Source organism: Nilaparvata lugens, chromosome 3 (genome assembly GCF_014356525.2).
Source record: "Nilaparvata lugens isolate BPH chromosome 3, ASM1435652v1, whole genome shotgun sequence".
Taxonomy (NCBI): domain Eukaryota; kingdom Metazoa; phylum Arthropoda; class Insecta; order Hemiptera; family Delphacidae; genus Nilaparvata; species Nilaparvata lugens.
In genome coordinates this window covers 6,042,073-6,064,304 of record NC_052506.1, presented here as the reverse complement: position 1 = coordinate 6,064,304, position 22,232 = coordinate 6,042,073, and the positions used below count along the sequence as shown (strand labels likewise).

Here is a 22,232-nt window from a genome sequence, read left to right as displayed (position 1 = left end):
AATAATGATAACAACTATTGCCATGTATTACTGCTTTTATTATTGTTCAAATATTGTACCAGTTCTAATCTTGCTCTTAATGCATATTTTGCTTTTTCCACTCCCGTCTGCAATATGGTACTCTTTTATGGGGTAAATCTTGTGGTGCGAAAGATGTTTTTCTTTGTCAGAAAAGAGCACTACATACAGTATTTAATTTGGGCATGAGGCAATCATGTAAACCTGTGTTTTCAGCTAGTGGTGTGCTGACTCTTCCTTGTATTTTCATTTTGGAATGTTTGTAAAAGATAACCTTAGTATTTTCAATTTAAGAAGAGGTATTCATGAATATAACATGAGATCTGGTAGTCGGATAGATTCGAGTCGGGTCAGGCTTGCTAGGACGCAGAGAATGTACAGCTATTTAGGTGTGAAAATGTTCAATGCTCTATCATCTGAAGGTGGAAATATGATCAGTAGAAGATTTTTAAGTCTATAGTAACGAAATGGTTGAAGGAGAGAGCATTTTACTCGGTTGAAGAAATTTTGTACTGCAATGCCTATCCATTATTGTTCTCAATTGCTTTAATTCTGGTCTGTTTTCGGATTATGTGGCTGTGTGAATTTATGTATATATATTTTTTGTGTATGTTCTATATGAATAATTATGTTCAATTGACTTTTGTCCATGCAAACAATGTTTGTTTATGATAATAAAGATTTGATTTGATATTACAATTAAGATCCTCCACCAAATCCTACTCAGATTTATTCATTGATTCAAAATATAAATCATATTCCGTAATCATTTATTTTTCTATGATATAATACGATCTTACATATTTCCATCAACCTCATACGTAAGTTACATTCAACTGCATCATCATATTCCATATAATTTGAGTGCATTATGTTTGTTTTTTTCAGTTGACCATACTAGAGTAAAATTAAAAGATGTAGACCAAAATGTAGCTGGATCAGAATACATAAACGCTAATTATATTAAGGTGAGTTACATACAACAAATGATCTCGTATAAATTAGAATCCCAAATAATTTATTAAATCTGATTTCAAGCTTTGTGAATATTTTATTGGAACTTCCTAAATATTCTCCTTACTATCCTGACTAAATTCATCAAATAATTTATGAAATCTGATTTCAAGCTTTGTGAATATTTTATTGGAACTTCCTAAATATTCTCCTTACAATCCTGTCTGAATTCATCAAATAATTTATTAAATCTGATTTCAAGCTTTGTGAATATTTTATTGGAACTTCCTAAATATTCTCCTTACAATCCTGACTGAATTCATCAACGATATTGTACGATTTTATATTTTTTCAGATATAATTATTAATTATATTCATACATACTTTATTAATTCATACAATAAGTGCATCATCAAAATGATAGGGAGAGAAAAAATAAGGTAACCTTGTGCTATTCCTCTCCCAAATCTAGTTAAGGTTACTCATAGTCCGAAATAGGTAAAGTCTTGTAGTTGTTCACTCCACAAAATTGTCAGTCCTTAATTATTTTTATATGTAGCCTTCCAAGTAATATTATTAAGCAAATTATTTATATTTAGATTAATAGTTTATAATATTAACGTGAGTTAGGTGAGCTCCAACAAATCACAAATCTTGCATAAATTAGAATCCCAGATAATTAATCAAATTTCATTTTAAGCTTTTCTGATTGGTTCTCGTGAAATTATTCACGATTATAATTTAACCGGCTTTTGTACAACCGGCACTTAGTAATGTCTCCAAACCTCGTTCGTTAAAAATACTGTAGAAAATGTAGAATGAATTGGTATGTTTCATTTATATTTTCCCTATATTGAGGTCCACGTTATAATGGTAGTGGAGAAAGGTGGGAGAACAACGTTGCCGATCCTCTGTCTTGTCGATGCCTTCTATGGAGGGTAACTGATACCGGTTTATTGATGTAATATTAACTGTTCATTCTCGTTTAAAATAATCAATTATATTTTATCAAGCAAGAAATTATATTTTAAATGATTTCGTAATGAATTTTCAAAATCAATATAAAATATTTTGTTAATGAATAATTATATTTCTACATTTTTAAAAAACAATCTGGCAACAGAGCAAAGCGAGACAAGGATAGCAATACAATTTCTACTTAAGGCTATACAAAGGCTAAAAATAAACTTTCTACTGGTGATATTTTTCAAAGTTTTTCGATTTGTATATCATCAAGCTAACAAAATGAAAAAGTTTTCTCAGGAAAACATTTTTTTCCAATCATTACTTTTTGAGATATGAGCGACTGAAGTTTGAATTTTTGGGACAGAACATTTCAAAATTCGGTACGATATAAATCAATGAGATTTAGTGAATGGATTCTCCATAGTATTGTTGATCTAGTAAAACAAAAATTTTCTGAAAATATCAATTCTTGGAAAATTTATTCAATTTACCAAAAATAACTCAACTAAAAGCTATTTTTGGTTATTTTTAGTAAATTACCAAGATAGAAATAAACAATCTTGAAAATTTATATTTTCAGAAAATTTTTGTTTTACTAGATCAACAATACAGTACCATGAAGAATCTATCCTCTAAATCTCATGGATTTATATCGTACCGAATTTGAAATGTTCTGTCCTAAAAATTTAAACTTCAGGCGCTCATTATCTCAAAAAGTAATGATCAGAAGAAAAAATGTTTTCCTGAGAAAACTTTTTCATTTTGATAGCTTGATGATATAGAAATCAAAAAACTTTGAAAAATATCACGAGTAAAAAGTTCCTTTTTAGCCTTTGCACAGCCTTAAATATTGCCATTATGACGTGGACCTCACTATTATAGTTTATTGGTTCAGTTACTCAATAGTTAGTTGTACAGTTTCATATTTTTTGTTTGTTTTTTGTTGGACAGGCCGAAGAAGACATGTACCCAGATGCACAGACCCAGTCAACGCGCACATATATAGCCACTCAGGGCTGTTTACCATCGACGATACCAGATTTTTGGTTGATGATTGTGCAGGAGAATACCAGGGTAATTGTGATGACAACCAAAGAAATGGAGAGGATGAAGGTCAGTAATCATTCATTCAAACTAAATCATCATTCGTTTTGGAAATTACTGAGATATTGCATTTATTCAAATGCCAGTGAATTAATAACAATAATTATTAAAAGAAAATCAAAATGAAATGCTGTAAGTCACCCCGAAGACTGTAACTGCAAATATTGACAACCGGGTAAACAGCTATAGTGAGGTCTACGTTTTAATGGCAGTGGAGAAAGATAAGAGAACAACGTTGCCGATCCTCAGTTTTGTCAATGCAAAACAGCCAAAACCCCTTGATTGATTATTTTTTATAGACGGTAGCTGATACAGGTTTATTGATGTAATATCAACTGTTCATTCTCGTGTAAAATAATTAATCAATTATATTTTATAAAGCAATACATTATATTTTTCAATAATTTAATAATGAATTTTCATAATTAAGATGAAATATTTTGTTAATTAATTATTAATTCTACATTCTTAGGCCGGTTACAGAGCTCGACTGACCGTCAGTGCGAATACACCATCCTGATCATACGCATCCATATATCAGTTTTTCTGAATCACAAAATGGACGCATTTACAGATTGTTTGATTGCAACTTATTATCTTCGTAAACGAAAGATTAAAAGACGTAGACATAGATATCAAGTTCACCCAATGGTCGCCCAAAGAGCATTTCAAAGGGAATTTAGTATCATTATATACATCATTGTTTGGGGATGAAGATGCATTTTTCAACTACGTCAGAATATCCATAAGAAATTTTGATGAGTTATTTCAAGCTTGTTTCACCATTGGGAATACTTTGCAGTCACTTTAAGCTACTGATCAAATAAATGTAGACAATATTAATAATATATGATTTTTCCAATAAAAAATTTGAAAATGATTGAAGGAATGTTTAGAGAAACTCTGAATTTAAATATGACACTATTAATTGAATTCACTCATTATGCTATTCAATCCAATATCAGCTGATTGTCGGGCAGAGGTGTCAGCACATTGGTTATGTTGCGATCGGGCTTCTGATCAGTACAGCTCTGAAAGCTATTTGTTTCAATAGCGCGTCAATCGACCGATGGAACGGATGCGCACGAGCTCGACCGATGGTTTTCGTACGCAGTGTAAAACGCATGGTATTGACCGTGCGCATGCGTGCCGTCAGTCCTGCTCTGTACGGATACATTGAATATCTATGGAAAAGACAAGCGCGACTGACGTACGCACTGACGGTCGGTCGAGCTCTGTAAGCGGCCTTATACTTTTTACGAATACCATCGGTCGAGCTCGTGCGCATATCCGTTCCATCATCAGTCGACTGATGCGTTTTTAAAACAAATAGAAGGTTTCAGAGCTGTACTGATCAGTAGCCCGATCGCAACATAACCACACTCTAGTCACATTATAGCTCTAAATTTTCTACAAGTTCTATTAGAAAATATGTTGTGTTTATTGTACATTTAACATAGTAAATCTGGTTCCAACCCTGAAGGAACTTGTTTTTTGGGGCCAAGTTTCGCGTATATCGTCACATATCTTGAAAACGTCACGTTACTTTAGCTAACGATCTGGAGACGGTTTTATTCAATTTCTCAGTTCATCTAACAAATACTGAAATTCAGACGAAATCTTTTACTCTGTATAACTTGTTAACTAAGCATTTTAATTATAACTTTTTTCTTCTTTTGATGTGAGGAATCACCCCCTGGCTTATGGGCACCTTTTTTCAGAACACCCTGTATTTCACTTTTAAGAATTTGTTGAAAATTTGTTGTGTTTTTTCAGAATAAATGCGCCAGATACTGGCCGGAGGACGGTGAGACAAAAGAGTACGGCAAGGTGACAGTGAAGACCGTATCGCAGTCGTCGACGGCTGACTACACACTCAGGGAGTTCCTCGTCACCTACAAGAATCATGCGCGCACAGTCTACCATTACCATTTCCAGGCAAGTGCCAATCACCAATTGATAATTCTTTAACATTTTCTGTCCATTGGAAACAATACCTGTCGACAATTTAAATTCAATCCCAAGGAAATTCAATTCAGTATCTAGAAAACAAATATCAAATTCAATTTTACCCTACAGAAAAGATAGCTATGCTAACCAGCATTATTATACTTCGTTGTCTATTCTTTTCGATCTCTTTTTGGCATTCCTAATCGTGCATTCTCATGAAGTGCACTTCATTAACGACACATAAAGCTGGGGTTTCGTTTGTGCATAAATTCCGTCGTCGACCACGACAGGGTGAGAATCTCTGATTGGGTAGATTTCAATTTGTCTAAATAACCTAAAAGATTATGTTCAATTATGTTTCAATGGGGGAGGTTTAGTTTATACTTTTTAGGGCCGTTTGCACAGTCAAAGCTCAAACTTAATTCAATCAGATGTTGGCTTAAACTCAAAATTAAACACATTATAACAAACGATACTTGATACGGATTTAATCCAGTTTGAAATGGAATTTAGTTTAAGCTGTCGCTGTGCAAACGGCCCTAAATGGCAATATGTTGATATTATTAGAAATGTTCAATTCTTGAATAATAAACACAAATAATGAGAAGTTTTTTGATCAGCTGTTTTAGCACTCTTGAAATTTTGACAATATGAATTTGTCAACAATGATTGTCGTCGTCGACTGCGGAAATTTACGCACAAACGAAAAATGTACCTTGAAGGTGCTTAAAGATTTACTTACCGCGAACACGAGCAATTCACATTTCATCAGCTGATTATATCTGTATTTGTACAGGAACGGTATGATACAAATATAAAAAGCTTGGCATCAGCTGATTAAATGACAATTGCGCTATCTTGATTATGTTGCGCATAATCATTCTATTTGTTAACAGCACAGCTTTACAAATGAGTTGAGCATCGTTAATTAGAGTAACCTTCGTCACATAGTCCCCAGGTTCTCCTGTACATTTTTCTTTCGATTTATTTCATGTTGTTGGTATCAGACACTAACCATTCATTTTCAAGTAACACAGAGTAACAACAAGTAACCCTTGTAACACATTTACAAGTAACACAGTGTCAGAACTACAATGAAGTCATTAATTTTCATTCTTTTTCTCTCGAATGACATAAATGCTTTTTTAATCTCTGCTTAACATGGTCCATGTTTCGGCTCCATAGGTTACAACTAGTCCTACTAACGTCATGCTTATTTTTACCTACCTATGTTTTCCAGGAAACCTATGAATTTATGAATGTATTTTTTGCTTGATTTGTATAGTGAGGTCTACGTTATAATGGCAGTGGATAAAGATAGGAGAACAGCGTTGCCGATTCTCTGCCTTAATTGATTATGTTTCAACACTGTCAAAATCAGATTTGGCATCGTTGCGGAGCTAGAAAATGATAGTACCATCTGCTTTGTTGAATGATAGACAAGGATGGCATCATCAAAGTTAATCAAATACTGTCATTATAGCGTGGACCTCACTATAGGCAATAAACATCTCAAAGGATCTCTTTGCCAATAAAATTTGTGAATTTTGATTGAGTGAATTTTTTTTTAGTGAATTTTGATTGATGAATTGTTTTGGTTGATTTGTAGGCATGGCCCGACCACGGCGTGCCTTCGGACCCGGGCTGCGTGCTAAACTTTCTGCACGACGTGAACGCGCGCCAGGACTCGCTGGTGGAGGCTGGCGAAGGGAGTGGAGCCGGACCCGGGGCTGGCGAAGCGTGTGGAGCCGGACCCGTGGTGGTGCACTGCAGTGCAGGCATTGGCCGGACGGGCACCTTCATTGTCATCGACATGATTCTCGACCAAATCAAGCGACAGGGCATCGACTGCGAGATCGACATCCAGCGCACCATTCAGATGGTTCGATCACAGCGGTCGGGCATGGTGCAGACGGAGGCTCAGTACAAGTTTGTCTACCTCGCTGTCCAGCACTACATTCAGACGCTGTCGCAGCGCATCATTGCCGAACAGGTACTTCAAACACAATTCCTTGTTGGTTATCCGTCTTGTTCTCACTAATATTATTACCATTGTATTACACGTAATATAACTTCAAAGTGAAAACCACTCACATTCTTTGGTGTGGCGACGACCGTTTCGTGCTGGTGTTGTACATTCTCAAGACAAATAGAAACTCTTGAGGTTTGAGAATGTGCAACATCATCACGAAACGGTCCTCGCCACACCAAAGAATATGAATCTGATAATGGTGGTTATGCATTGGGAAAATTAGCTGGAATTGGAAAGTGAGCATGGTTAGTGTGAATGTGTGAGTGATTAGTTGCTAATTTTTCTTTCTTTCTTCTTTTTCTGTTTTTCTACTTCTCTATAAATTCATAAATTATCATATTTTCATTCCTGCTCGCAGACGTAGAGTTTTGTATTCTCAGCAAGCAGTATTTTTTATCCAAATTCGCAAATTAGTCCTGGTTTAGCATGTTCGTATTCTTGACTGAAGTTATTGTTTAATAAATTAGACTTTTATGTACTTTATAATTATTAACATTTTACTCATATATTGTTAAGCTGTATGATTTTTTCTCATAATTTGTAAATATTGTGAATTGGATTGAATAAAATTTCAATTTGAATTTGAGTGTTTATTCACTTTGAAGTTATATAAAAAATACAATAGTAATAACATGTTAATTATCTGTGTAGGGAGCTGTCCAGGGTTATTTATATTGAAAAAAATTAAATATAGTATGAATAATGAAGTATTAAATACTAAACACTTGGTCTCTTTTATCTGTGTTAGGGTGTTGATGAGCTGTCTATTAGCCTACTGCATCAAGATGTAGAATCTGATGCAAATGTAAAATGTTGTCAGCATAATCACCTTTAAATGCTGCCTCAAGAGGTGGCTGTTTGAAATCGGTAGGGACGCCGCATCGCGGCTCATCCAATCTGCTTATATCCATTGATTACACCCATTGTTATCAATGTTCGTATGGATATGCAGGACTCTGTATGTCTCTTATTGTTCAGTTCATGCTATCAATACTACATTTCCTTTAATACCATGTACATATCCTATACTATTAAACGAGCAACTTCTGTTTATATGTTTAGATGTTTGGATGTTTATATGTTTGTATTTCACCGGATCTCGAAAACGGCTCTAACGATTCTCACGAAATACAGAATATAGTAGGTTTATAATATAAAGATTCGATTGCACTAGGTCTCATCCCTGGGAAAACTCGCTGAAGGGCATTAAAAGGATAATTATTATTATTCATCCTTGTTAAAACAGCTGATAAAAATTATTTCGTCGTCTGTTGATGATGGAAGTGAGTGAGCGAGTTCATGTGTGTGTCAATATTATGACTCAGCTGTTGAACTTTTGTAATCATTCAATCAGGTACTTAGTGCCGGTTGCAAAAAAGCCGGGCTATTTTCAATCCTGATTAATTCCAGTAGATCCAGTTTTTTGAAATGGTCTTCTCTGGTTTGGTTCACGTGAAATCGGACAGTGTAGAAATATAATTAGTTAATGCAGAGAATCGGCATCGCTATTCTTCTATCTTTATTCATTGCCATTATAACGTGGACCACACTATAGTTTTTTTATCAACAAAAGTTAATAACTTTGTCACGTGTTTTGTCTGCAGCTGAAGTTATTAGGGAACAGCTGTAGTTGTAGGGTAGGGATGCTGGGCGAGGGGGTTGCGGGGAAGATAGTAACCTGTTATTAACAAAAGTTACCGACTCTCGATGGATAACATAAATCTTGTTTATAACAAGGAATTTTCTGTTGAAAACACGAGTTATCAACTTCTTTCAAGAGAATTTTTTGTCGATTCAGTCAAGTTGACAACTTTTTATTAATAACTCATGTTATCAACTACGGTGTAAACGCAACTCAACATGATGTTATTAACTTTTGTAATTAACTTCAGTTGATAAACAAAATGTCAAAAACTTGTGTTATTAACTCCGGTGTAAACGCAGCTATAAAGTTCTGAAGATGGTTTATAAATTGGAATAAAGTTCGGAAACAGCTGATTGCAGCGGGATAATTCAAATGCTCTCCAAACTATTTTGTGAAAATACGTTTCGATTTTTTGTATGGTGTAGCCTAGGTCTATAAATTCAAAGCAAAACCTAACCTTTTGAAACATGAATAAAAATGTACATTAGACAGAGCAGCTACATCTAGCTCCGCTATAAACAAAAATTGACATGAAGCAGAGCTACATATAGCTCAGATTCTCTTTTATGTTTACCGAAAACTTTGGATCGCTCAATTTCTGCTATATAGCTGAGGAAATAGGCTTAAAACTGCTATATAGCCGGGATATATAGCAGATTTCCAGTGTCACTTTTTGAACTTGTAGCAGAGCTATATAGCTGTGCTACAAATAGCTCTGCTACATAGTGTAAACATAGCTTGATATAACAAGTTCCGATGCGAGGCATACACTATAATAGCATCCAATATTTGTTGGTTTTTGTCTGGCAGTAAAGACGGCAGATAGGCAGGGGTGCTCTAAACTTGAATTCAATCATCACGACACAAAAGTATCTCAGTAGCACATGTTAGCTCTGTGTATTGTATCATATTATTCTGGATCAATATCATTGCTTCTTAATATTGAATATTTTATTTTATTGTATTGTTTGACAGAAAAGCCTGCAGATAGGCAGAGAGTACTCGAACATCAAGTACTCGAACGAGACAGATGCCGGACTCCCCGCCTCACTGCTACGCGGCTCCACACTTTCGCTGTCTCTGTCTCGCTCCACGGCCAGTCTGCCGGCCGCCATATCGCCCTCTCACTCGCCCGCTCCCTCCCCCTCCTCCACCGCCAACGGCACCAGCGCTCCCACGCACACGCACTGGCCTGCGCACACCACACATCTGCCCAGGTATGTTAGCAATCCGATACGAATTGTAAAGTGTTTGTACAAATACGAGGGACTTTCTCTCAACCTCCGATTGGCCATAATTTTTCACTACTTATTTAATTTTTCAACTTGGCCTCACAGTACAGGCGCAATCAAATGGTCCAGTAAATTAAATGTTATAATTTCAAATACCCACCATACAAACCTGACTTTGCCATTACTAACTTATACCATAGAGAAACAATAGCGTAAGTAGATATCCCATGGTATAGGGCGATTATGTCGCAGCTTTTACTGTTATCTCAAGCCGATTACTGTCTATTATTGTCGATATTTACTGTTTTGACCGGGTAAGAGTGTATGAACAGCACAATATGAGAGACTACCAGCGTCATAAAGCTTCACGGGAAAGAAATACATGAACTATCGGCTTGAGATAACAGTAAAAGTTGCGACATAAACGCCCTATACCATGGGATATCTACTTATGCTATTGTTTCTCTATGCTTATACCTTTTCACCAAACTCAAGACATTATTTTGAGGTCAGAGCTTACAAACTAACAAGGAGCTCCAATACAACATAATAGCTCATTTGAACTCATTTGGCGGCAGCATTTTATGAAGAGGGGTTTGGTAGGCTGGTCCACTGCTACGACAAATGCCTCAACCATCACGGCAATTATGTTGAAGAATAATCTATATTATAGAGAAAAGAATAATTATTATTAAACGAAAATCCAAATTAAATGCTGTAATTCACTCCGAAGACTTCTGCTACTGCAAATATTGACAACAGGGTAAACAGCTTGATGGAAATTCGATGAGCGCTACTATTCAAAAATTATTTGTCAGCCCGGGAATCGAACCCGGTACCTGCTAATTGCCGGTCAGGAATGTTTACCCTTGTAAGGGAATGTACCCTTAGGGGTAAGCTGTTCAGCACAAGCAGGTAATGTTTTCTATTTCCCAATTATTCTTCTTTAGATTGTTATGACAAAAAATAGTGTACGTTACTTGGACGTGAATGGTCTCTTGCAGGGCTCGAATAAAATTCTAGTCTCGGCTGACGCCTCAACTAGAAACATCATTCTCGCCTGCAAAAGGCCACTTCCCGTCCTTGTGACGTAAGATACTATTTTATTCTACGGATTTTTGATTTCGTAAAATACTTTTCACTCAATGAATTCCAAGCGTAAATTTGGTGTTGTTTTGTTGTACAGGCCACCAGAAGACATGCCAAAGCAGATCTACACCAATGTACCATTAAAAGAGCGCAAGGTGTCTCCCAACTACAATGTGGGCCCGACGATACCAAGCTTTGCACCCCCACCCCCGCCGCCACCTAGGAAAACGTGACCCCACCCCTCCCCACAAAATGGCGGAAACTGTCATGATGACGCTGCTTCTTCTTCCTCCTTTCCATCTTCGTCTAGCTGTCGTCAGCAACAAGCACTGCTATCACTGCAACACTGTCAGACCTAACGCTTGGTTGCACTAACTGAGATCAATTTTAATCCGGGATCAGCAGTTTGTTAATCAGCTGATTCAAGGTCGGGGTCAGCAGTTTGCTAATCAAAATATATGCTATTTTTTCTCTATGATAATAGTTACAAGATAATTCCAGCAGCGCACACTTGTAAATCGTACCCGACTTGACCGGGTTTGACGAAACCGGACATAAGTTTTGAATTGGGTTGCACCAATTATTGGAATCAACAACCTTGAATCAGCTGATTAGCAGACTGCTGACGCCGGCCTTGAATCAGCTGATTCAAGGTTGTTGATTCCAATTGGTGCAACCCAATTCAAAACTTATGTCCGGTTTCGTCAAACCCGGTCAAGTCGGGTACGATTTACAAGTGTGCGCTGCTGGAATTATCTTGTAACTATTATCATAGAGAAAAGATAGCATATATTTTCTCTTTCCTGTTTAGGGCTCTGTGAAACCGAACATCTTTCCACTATTTGAATATCTAATAAGAGATTTGATGAAATATATTTTGTGAATTATCTTCAGTGATATCTTGTGAATTATCTTCAGCTCTGAACTTGACATGCTCCATTCCACAACTTGAGCTACGCTCAAACTATGTGGCTTCAAGCAGCAAACAATAAACTAAGAAAAATATAAGGTTCTATTATTATTAAACGCCGATTAAATAAATAGATTTTTACTGCCATCAAATTCATTGAATACAGACAATGTCAAGATTATACAGTCAACAATATAACAAGTGTTATCAACGAAATAACTGCTAAACAAATACTAGAGAGGGTAATTAATCCAGTTTCATATTCACCTAATAAAGTCAAGTGTGACATGAGATACATTGACTTTCTGGCGGTATGAAGTTCGCTGGGCAAGCTAGTGTTTCAATAAAAAATCTAAACCCGTTTCTGGAACAGCTGACATACATACTCACACACTGGACGTTCATGAATTTTATTCATTTACTTATTTATTGGATAAAGCAAACAATAATAGTCGGAAAATCAAAAACAGGCCATTGCCATAGAGAAACAATAGTTTAAGTAGATATCCCATGGTATAGGGAATCTATGTCGCAACTTTTACTGTTATCTCAAGCCGATTACTGTCGATTATTGTCAATTTTTACTCTTTTGTTGGGGTGATGGTGTATGAACGGCACAATTTGAGAGAATACCAGCGTTACACAGCTGCATAGGAAAGAACTACGTGAACTATCGGCTTGGGATAACAGTAAAAGTGGCGACATAAACGCCCTATACCATGGGATATCTACTTATGCTATCGTTTCTCTATGCCATTGCCCAAAACTTGTATTTCCTAAAAAAAATTTCTATAAATTTCCCAATTTTTTCTTGAATCGTCCAAATATTATGCATCTTGTGTTCCATTTCCTATTTAACTGTTGCGTTATAACTTTTTGTAAAAAAAACACAATTTATCATGAAACGTTTGTCACATTTAAGTCCATTCCACACAGCACGTGGCGTGCGTGGCTGGACGCACACCACGCCGGCCACGCTAGCCACATGCCAATTCACACCGCCACGACTGTTGCGATGCTATACCGGCCACGTTTCCCGTCAGTATGCAGGAAGATGTCAACTCCGACGGTCCCGTGGTGTGAATCTGGATTTTATTGTGGCTTACCTTCAATTCAATTCGTTTATTTCCACTTGGCATACAATACATGTACATATTTATATTTGATAAATTTGGTTTGATGACTCAAACAGCAGCAGTAGTAATGATAATGAGCTGGTTTTTTTGTATTCGGTGACAGCACGGGACCAGTGGGTACATCCAATCAATAAAAAAAGGAAGACCTATGGCGAATTCCATCATTTAATGCGCGACCTTGAGGCTGACAATGATAGTATACGTTCTATACGATAGTATATGTCTAGTATACGTTCTGCGCATGCTCGGACCAAAACGTGGCCGGAAACGTTTGAAAAGATCGCTCAGAGAGCGAACGGTAGCCACGCGTGGCTAGTATAGCAAGCGTTGCCGCGTGGCCGTGGCTGCTATGTGAATTGCTTCATCTGATTAGCTGGGAAGCGATGTTTTGAAAAGTAGCTAGCGTGCGTCCAGCCACGCACGCCACGTGCTGTGTGGAATGGCCTTAACTACCCCAAAAGATATTTCATCAAATCCCTTATAGTGAAATCCCTTTCAAGTGGTAATCATTGTCTATTTAACACTTTTTCAATGTTTTAGCTTCTAATAGATATAAAATGGAGAGTAAATATAGATATACTGTACTGAAGTTTGATAAAGAACAAACATTTTTCGCTTGTAAAAGAACTGTAGGTAGTGTACACAGTATTATAATATAGTAGTCTATTCAGAACATTTCAATTACAATCTTGATTCTAGCTCTACTGCAAAATTAGCTCTAATACTTAATGCAAAATGTTATCATCGTTTTTATGTGTAGTTTGTTAAGGCGTAGCTTCTTGTTTTGTTATGATTTGAATACACTTGACGCTAGATGAAAATAGCCTGTGTTATTAGTTTTGATAAATTTGTTTCAAAAATTTACATTCTATACATAACATAAAATTTCTCAATGAAGAGTAGATTTTTTACATTTATTGAATTATTTTATTTCTTTCTGTTCAATATTTTATCGTTTTAAGTGTAGCGGTGCTTTAAGATCTGATCATTAATTTCACAAAATGTTTATTATTTTATTACGGTATGCTGTCATTTCATCATGCTAAATTCCATCATTGTCACAATTATTAACTATTTATTATTGCAGTGTTAGTGGACGTCTGTGTATTATATTGTTCATATATTGTTTTAGATATAATTTCGCTTAGACTTATTATTAATATTCAGTATAAGTACGCAGTTATCCAATAAAATAGTGTCAATCACAAAATAGTTTAAGATATGTTGAGTTGTTTAATAAAATTATTAATTTTGTTGAAATTCGTTCTTCAAAAATACATTGGTGTTCTTTTCATTTTTCATTCAATTTTGGCTGTGATCCTAGATGAATTTGAACATTCATTGCTGTTGTAAGGAATAAATATTTCAATGAATTCTGTTGCTAGATCTTCATAATGAGTTCGTGTTTTTTTCTAAAATTATTTTTAACTGGCTTTGAAAAATGTGTGAAATATTAGGCCTGATGTTTGATGCCAGTAATAGATTTTGCTGCCATATTACTTAAATATTAAAGCTGGGTTTACACCAAAGTTATTAACAAAATGTTAATAACTTAATCTTTATAGATTCTATTAGATTGAACGGAACTTGACAAACACATATGTTCATCATGTGTATGGTAAGTTATATTCAATCCAATAGAATCTATAAAGATTAAGTAATTAACATTTTGTTAATAACTTTGGTGTAAACGCAGCTATTTACCTGACTATTAGGGTAGCTATTTACCTAGACTATTTACCTGATAACAAAAATAAGAGTATTTTGACAATAAAAATGCAGGAAACTTCTGAGCATAGAAAATTGAATTTTTAATCAGATCTAATAAATATAGATCCAAATCGTAACTTACACAAAGTGACTATGTATCCAAAATATTCTTTTCTTTTATGAGGTTTGAAATTCTCTAAGATATGAGAGTTATTATTTTATATCTTATTTTTAAAATGTTTCTATCAATAGTTATTCTCATTTATTAATTATTATAGTTTCCGCAACTTGATATTTTCTGCAAATACCGTATGATATTATCGAAAACATCGCTTTTTTAAGTTATATAATTATTTATTCCATTCTAAAATTTACTCCCAGTTATTATTGTTATTATCATTTTCTACTCACATGAGCATTTAGATGTAGTAATAAATTTTAAAGTGTATTACATGGAAATGAAATTAAAAGTATTTTTGAATTACGATTTTACAATTATTTGCAATTTTTTATAAGTATGAAATATATTCTCAGATTGTGTACTATATACCTATACCTATATACTATTGTGTATTCTATACCCAATCTAAAGCTAGGTTTACACCAAAGTTATTAACGAAATGCTAATAACTTAATCCTTATAGATTCTATTATATTAGATGGAGGGGATCAGTTGGAGGGATAAAGTTACAAACGAGGAGGTGTTGAGGAGGGTTGGGGAAAGAAGGAGTCTGCTGGATGTGATAAAGGGAAGAAAGAGGAGATGGCTGGGACATTGGATGAGACGGCAATGCTTGTTGGTGGATGCCATGGAGGGGACCATTCAGGGAAGAAGAGGAAGAGGGAGAAGAAGATACAAAATGTTGGACGACATCAAGGAGGGGATGAGCTACTATACAACGAAGCGACTGGCAGAGAATAGAAGAGAGTGGAGGGCTGCTGCCATATAGAAGGACCTGCTTACGAGCAGAAAACTACAGACGGACATATTAGATTGAACTTATCATACACATGATGAACATATGTGTTTGTCAAGTTCCGTTCAATCTAATAGAATCTATAAGGATTAAGTTATTAGCATTTTGTTAATAACTTTTGTGTAAATTCAGCGTAAGATTGTCCAAACCTCCATACTACATACAGTTAAAATAATATTGATTATGGCATTTCACTTGAACAAATTCATGGTTTCAAAACCAAGGAGTGCATTAAATATGTTTATTTAAGCTGTATGATTATTCACACAATAGTGACCGTGAACTGTGAAAATATCATTACCATAAGTCCCAATTGTATCCAAAATTTGTGATGAAGAAAACATTGATTTCAATAAAACAAAATAAATCTTATACCACCCTTTATTCTTTAAAAAAACTTTAAAATAGTTGAACAACTAGTAAAAACAGCCCATGTCAATAAGTGTTTTATTGATTCCAATGTTTCCAAAATTTTGTACAGTCCAGTACATTCCATGTATAACTCAGAAATTATTGTAATATCTCAATAACCATATACTTTTTTGGTGACACCAATATATATAATATGTTATAAAGTGGTCAAGTTTAAAGGTGCGTACAGAACACGCTCCGCGTTCGCTCCGATCATGAACGTTACGGGAGATGTTAGATCTCGCGTTCCACTCTTGCTCCCCGGTCGATCATCAATCGATCTGCTCGAGTGACGTTCGATTGCGGAGCAGAGCCAAAGTCTGTACGCACCTTTATGTGAAATTGAATTTGGAGTTCAATGCAAATGGTTCAAAGTTCATATTCATAACTTAAAGATTTTTGAGATCTTTAAAAAATTATGTAGATTTCATTAAATATATCAGAAATTAGTGGGATATCTCAATAACCACAAGCTGAATACTTTTTGGTAGCACCAAATATGTTCAAAAATGGTCGTATCTTTTGTAATAGTTATTTGTGCAACTAGTGCGTTAAGTGACAGTTTGCTGCACCGAAAGAAACGTTTACGCCCGAGCCGTAGGCGAGGGCGGAATGGTTTGTTGAGTGCAGCAGAGGAACTTTGCGCACGTATTACACATAAAATTTTTCCTACTGTTACCATTGAATATGAAAAGTGGGTAATTATGGGTAAAATTGCCTGAAATCCATCAAATGTTTTTCTGTGTAATTTTATTATTGATAAAAACCTTAATCCTAAAATCCTAAAGTCCTCGTTGTCCTTGGTTATAATATATAATAGTAATAATTAGCGCGTTGTGCTTGGTTGCACCTCTGCTCACTATAGCAGCCACAGCAGTCACTGTTACCAACTTCATTTTGATTTTGCTGCACTGTTGCTCCATATAACCTACCAAGTATTTTGCGTTGCCATGTTGCAAATCTGGAGTGCAGGAATAGTATATTTCGCACCTAGGGCCGAAAATGAGACTTTTCCGGCTCGAAATCGGTTTTCAAGTCCGAGGCCGTAGGCCGAGGACTAGAAAAGATTGAGAGCCGGAAAAACATTTTTGCCCGTGGTGCGAACGCTATTTTTCGCCACACAGAGAAATAAACAATATATATGAGAATAATTGTTTATTAAGCAGTTCCGAAAACAAAAGTGGAAGGTCATAGCTCTAGCTATTAGTATAGTTATTAGTATCTAGTTATTAAAGTATAGAAAACTGAAGAATACATAATACTTGGAAACCTCACAGAATCATATTGATTTTCCAATACATCAATAAATTTTAGTTCTATTAGGATCCTCCTCAATTTGAATCAGGCAGCCTTTTGTTTTCCCAATTCCAAAAAAAATACCTAAAATACTCGTTTCACTGGGAATTCGTGTCTGATAGTAGCCTACATTATAACTGAAGAATATAAATTATTACTCATTTTATTGTGATCTATTCATGTTTTTCTTATGAAATTCAATAAATTATAGGCCTACAGCATGAAGACTATGTCCAATTCATTTGTACTGGTGGCAAAATTTTACATTGAAAATAATTATTTGATAAAATCCAAGTTCAATAGTAATGAAAACAAATTCCTTCAAAAAATAATTGATAATAATACGTTTCGAGGGAAAAAATTAAGAACAAAAAAATGGGAAGCATCGGGGGATTTGAACCCAGGTACCATCGCTCCGTAAGCAAGCTTCTTACCGCTGCGCTAAATAGACGTTCGTAAATGGTAATCTTATAACCTGCTGATAAAAATACACACTTTGGGCTATGGAACTTCAATTAGCCTACGGTAGCATAGATGAATTTGAACATTAATATTCTGAAAAATCTAGAAGGAAAATAGAAATTTGGGCTTCCAGGTGCACGAGATTGATATTTTTAGAATCTATGTTCAAAATTTGGAGATCTGAATCATTCCCGTTTTTCCGGTATGCAATCCACAAGTTGACATGTTTTGATGCGAACAAACACAACCCCACTCTCTCTTATTATATAGAAGAAGAAGATATCTTACCTCTATTTCATTCATCCAAATAAAATGATAGTATATTACTGCAGAATACTTTATTCAATTCTAGAAGCATAAACTGATTCTGTTTAATAAACTATTTGTTAAAACGTTCAGCACCATGGATATTGCCCAAGTAGTTCCAAAACTATCCACCAGGTTTTGTGATAAACGCAGTACTATGAGGTTTGAGGTAAGATTCTATTATACTCTGAAAATTGAATTTGAGTAGTTTATAATATCTTATTTGTATTTCATTCATCCAAATGAAATGATAGTATCTTATTGCAAAATACTTTATTCAATTCTAGAAGCATAAACTGATTCTGTTTCATAAACTATTTTGTAAACCCGTTCATATCAAATCAGAATCAGCTGTTATTCAAGGTCATTTTACAGCCCTAGGGCCGTAAAGTTTTACCGGCCTGGTCGGAAAACAATCACTTTCGGCCACCATATGACGCACGTAAACCAGCTCATTACATCCAAGTGTGGCGAAAAAAATTTTCCCGCACTAGAGCGGAAAAGTGATTCTTTGCGTTCTGTAATCAGTGCAGCAATGGCCACTTTTCAACGTAACTGTAGGAAAAAATAATTTTGTCAACACAGTAGTTGCTGCTGGGTATATATGTAGATTATAACATAGAGAAAAGATAGCACAAGATATGCTATTTTTTCTCTATGATTATTAGTAATTATGGTACTCAGAGTTGTGCTTTCAATTTCCACAATTTAAAACACAATTACAGAATATTCAATCTCAATATGAAGATCAAATTAGAGTATCGAACGTGTTGTGTACTCTACACCTTTTCCAACAGTATTTGAGAAAGTATCAATTGTAATATTGAGAATAGTCATTTGTATTTGAGAAAACGTCAGATGTAAATGAGAATAGTCAATAGTATTTGAGAAGTCATCACTTGTAATAATTGAGAATAGTGAATTTTATTTGAGAAAGTATCATTTCAATTTGAGAACAGAACATACGATTTGAAATCGAGAAGTTTTCAGTTGTAATATTGGGAAATGATTTTAAACAAACCAGAAGTTCCAGTACTTATAATTATTTTTCATAACTGTGCTCATATAAAACTAGTAGTTCAGTGAACAGTATACCTCGCGCTCAGTGAGTTACATTGACCTGTTGTTATGTTTTCTCAAAATTTAATAAATAATTTATCAATTAAAAATGTCTAGAAAAAATCCTAAATAAACATAGAGCTTTCTGTCCTATATCGTACCGTGTGACGTGTCGTCCCGGAATGTGAGTGTGAGCGCTGTTATCAGGTCTGGCTGCAACTGTCTACAACGTTGATGGAAAGAAACAATTTTCAAGATGTTCGATGTTTTTGTACGGGTAGTATTATAGTCAACTGTCTACTAACGTTAATGGAAAGATACATTTTCAAGATGTTCGATGTTTTTGAACGGGTAGTATTATAGTCCACTAGACAACTGATTTATGATGAATAATTCTATAGTCTGATTTTCACTCTAATATTGACGTATGAAGGAGGCTCCTTTTTCATTTTATATTATCCTTGAAATGCAAAATTTCAAAAAACCTCGTATATACGTCGACGCGCAATTTGAAAAAAACATAGGTACCTGTCAAATTTCATGAAAATCTATTACCGCGTATCGCCGTAAATGCGCAACATAAAAACATATAATCATTTAAACATTAAGAGAAATGCCAAACCGTCGACTTGAATCTTAAGGTGCGTACAGATATACGCACCACGAACATGAGCATTCACTTTTAATCAGCTGATGCCAAGCTTTATATATCTGTATCTTACCGTTTCTGTAAAAATACAGATATAGTCAGCTGATTAAAAGTGAATTGCTCATGTTCGCGGCACGTATATCTGTACGCACCTTAAGACCTCACTTCGCTCGGTCAATAATATGATAATTTATTTAATATTTAAAAAAACGTTTAGATTTTGAATAAAACATTATTTTTAAGCCTGAAAATCCATTGAAGAATTGTTTGATCAAGAGATTCAATTAATTGACATAAACATAGAGATCTTCATCAAGTGCAATGTTTCACAAAGTGTTTGGAGACGAAAGTCGCGTTGCCAATACATACATAGAAATAATTCTCATTAATCATTCATAAACAGTACAGTGGAAATACTTTCACCATTGAAAATATCAATTTTCCCCCATGCAAGGCCTATGATAGTAATTGGAATACTGTTTACGAAGTACAGTAGCCTTTCCTGCTCAAAACAAACCTGTACTGTAGGCTACAGAAGAGTCACGACATGTCAATTGGAAAATTTTCTCATTTTCAATTGATACCTTCTCATTTACATTTGACGATTTCTCAAATACAGTTCACTATTCTGAATTACATGTGATGACTTCCCAAATACAATTGACTATTCTCATCTACATCTGACATTCTCTCAATTACAAGTGACTATTCTCAAATAAAATTTATACTTTCTCAAATTTACATGATACTTTCTCAAATAAAATTGGAAAAAGTGTAGTAGTACTCATGTGAGTACTGAGGCTATTTCAAGTTGAATAATGGATATAAATAAAACAACTCTTCAGTAAAAATATTTTCATTCAAAATTCTATTTCAATGCTCAAAAATACATAGATACTAATCTCATACAATATACAAGAATATTTTTCTCGACATCATACAATATACAAGAATAGATAAGTAACTTCTCGACAAATAGGCTAAAACGATCTCATCCCTTGTGAAATGATAATGAATAAAAATATTACAATGTTCATTTTGAAATATGTTCAATAAGTGATAGCATAGAGAAACAATAGCATCAGTTTAAACTTACCCTACTGTTTCTCTATGGAAATAGTGTGGTAGTAATATAGGCCTAATATCTATAAAAAATGAATCCATAGTTTGTAAGGCTCCATGGCTTTCTAAGTAAGTTATGGTACATCCGTTCCCAATAATAATTAAATTAAAAATACTGAAGTATTAAATTAATGAAAAAATGAGTTTAGGGTTTTCTCAAATAATTATATCCAACCAGTATCATGAGACAAATAGGCTATCAACATTATGTTTTAAGCTGCGTTTACACCAAAGTTATCAACAAAATGTTAATAACTTTATCCTTATAGATTCTATTAGATTGAACGGAACTTGACAACACATATGTTCATCATGTGTATGATAAGTTATGTTCAATCTAATAGGATCTATAAGAATCAAGTTATTAACATTTTGTTAATAACTTTGGTGTAAACGCAGCTTTAGACATCATTCTTCATGCTTATGTATAAAAATATGGTACCTATCTATTAGAATGTATATAGTAATTAACATAATAATTTATTAATGTTTCATGTATCTTTTACATCATGATGAATATTTCTTCAATTTTAATAAAACAATATAAGAATCTTAAAGCACCCTTTATTAAAAAAAAAACTTTAAAATAGTTCAACAACTAGTTTCGGTGATGATATCTGTGAATCGTATAAGAACTAATAAAAAAGAAAAGAAATTGTTTAGTTGCCTAAAAAAAAATTCAGTATAGAATAATATTGGTGATTATAATAAAGAGAATAAATAAAAAGTAGCAACTGAATACAGGTTGTGAGTACGCATTCGCATAGCATGAAAACATTACTTCAACAATAACTTTGGAAATTTACGTTTCTGTCTTTTAGTTATCTTAAAAATTTTTGTATAGATTGATTATATTGGTAATATTATAAAAAATAAATATTAGTAACTGAATACAAGTTTTAAGCACGCATTTGCATAGTATGAAATCATTACTTCAACAATAACTTTGGAAATTTACGTTTCTGTCTTCTAGTTATCTTAAAAATTTCTGTATGGATTTATATTGGTAATATATATATTATAAAAAATGCAAATAAAAATTAGTAACTGAATAGGCCTACAGGTTGTAAGTACGCATTCGCACAGTATGAAATCATTACTTCAACAATAACTTTTGAAATTTACGTTTCTGTCCATCAGTGAGAAACTTATACGAGTTGGTGTTGTACATTACTTTCTTCAAGAAATGTTCCTTCATACTCTG

The 22,232-nt window shown here is 34.4% G+C and overlaps 1 protein-coding gene across 4 annotated transcripts in view; it reads left to right on the top strand.

Moving 5' to 3' along the window:
* The window catches only part of LOC111045887 (tyrosine-protein phosphatase corkscrew), a 159,987-nt gene extending 148,553 nt beyond the window's left edge, over positions 1-11,434 (top strand). For all 4 annotated transcript variants that reach the window (XM_039422697.1, XM_039422700.1, XM_039422699.1 and 1 more), the window contains 6 exons: positions 907-986; positions 2,890-3,051; positions 4,819-4,980; positions 6,602-6,985; positions 9,645-9,886; positions 11,088-11,434. In XM_039422697.1, the coding sequence (XP_039278631.1) occupies positions 907-986; positions 2,890-3,051; positions 4,819-4,980; positions 6,602-6,985; positions 9,645-9,886; positions 11,088-11,223 (1,166 nt within the window). In that variant the 3' untranslated portion in view covers positions 11,224-11,434. The remainder of the gene's footprint in view (positions 1-906; positions 987-2,889; positions 3,052-4,818; positions 4,981-6,601; positions 6,986-9,644; positions 9,887-11,087) is intronic.
* The last annotated feature ends 10,798 nt before the right edge of the window (positions 11,435-22,232 follow it).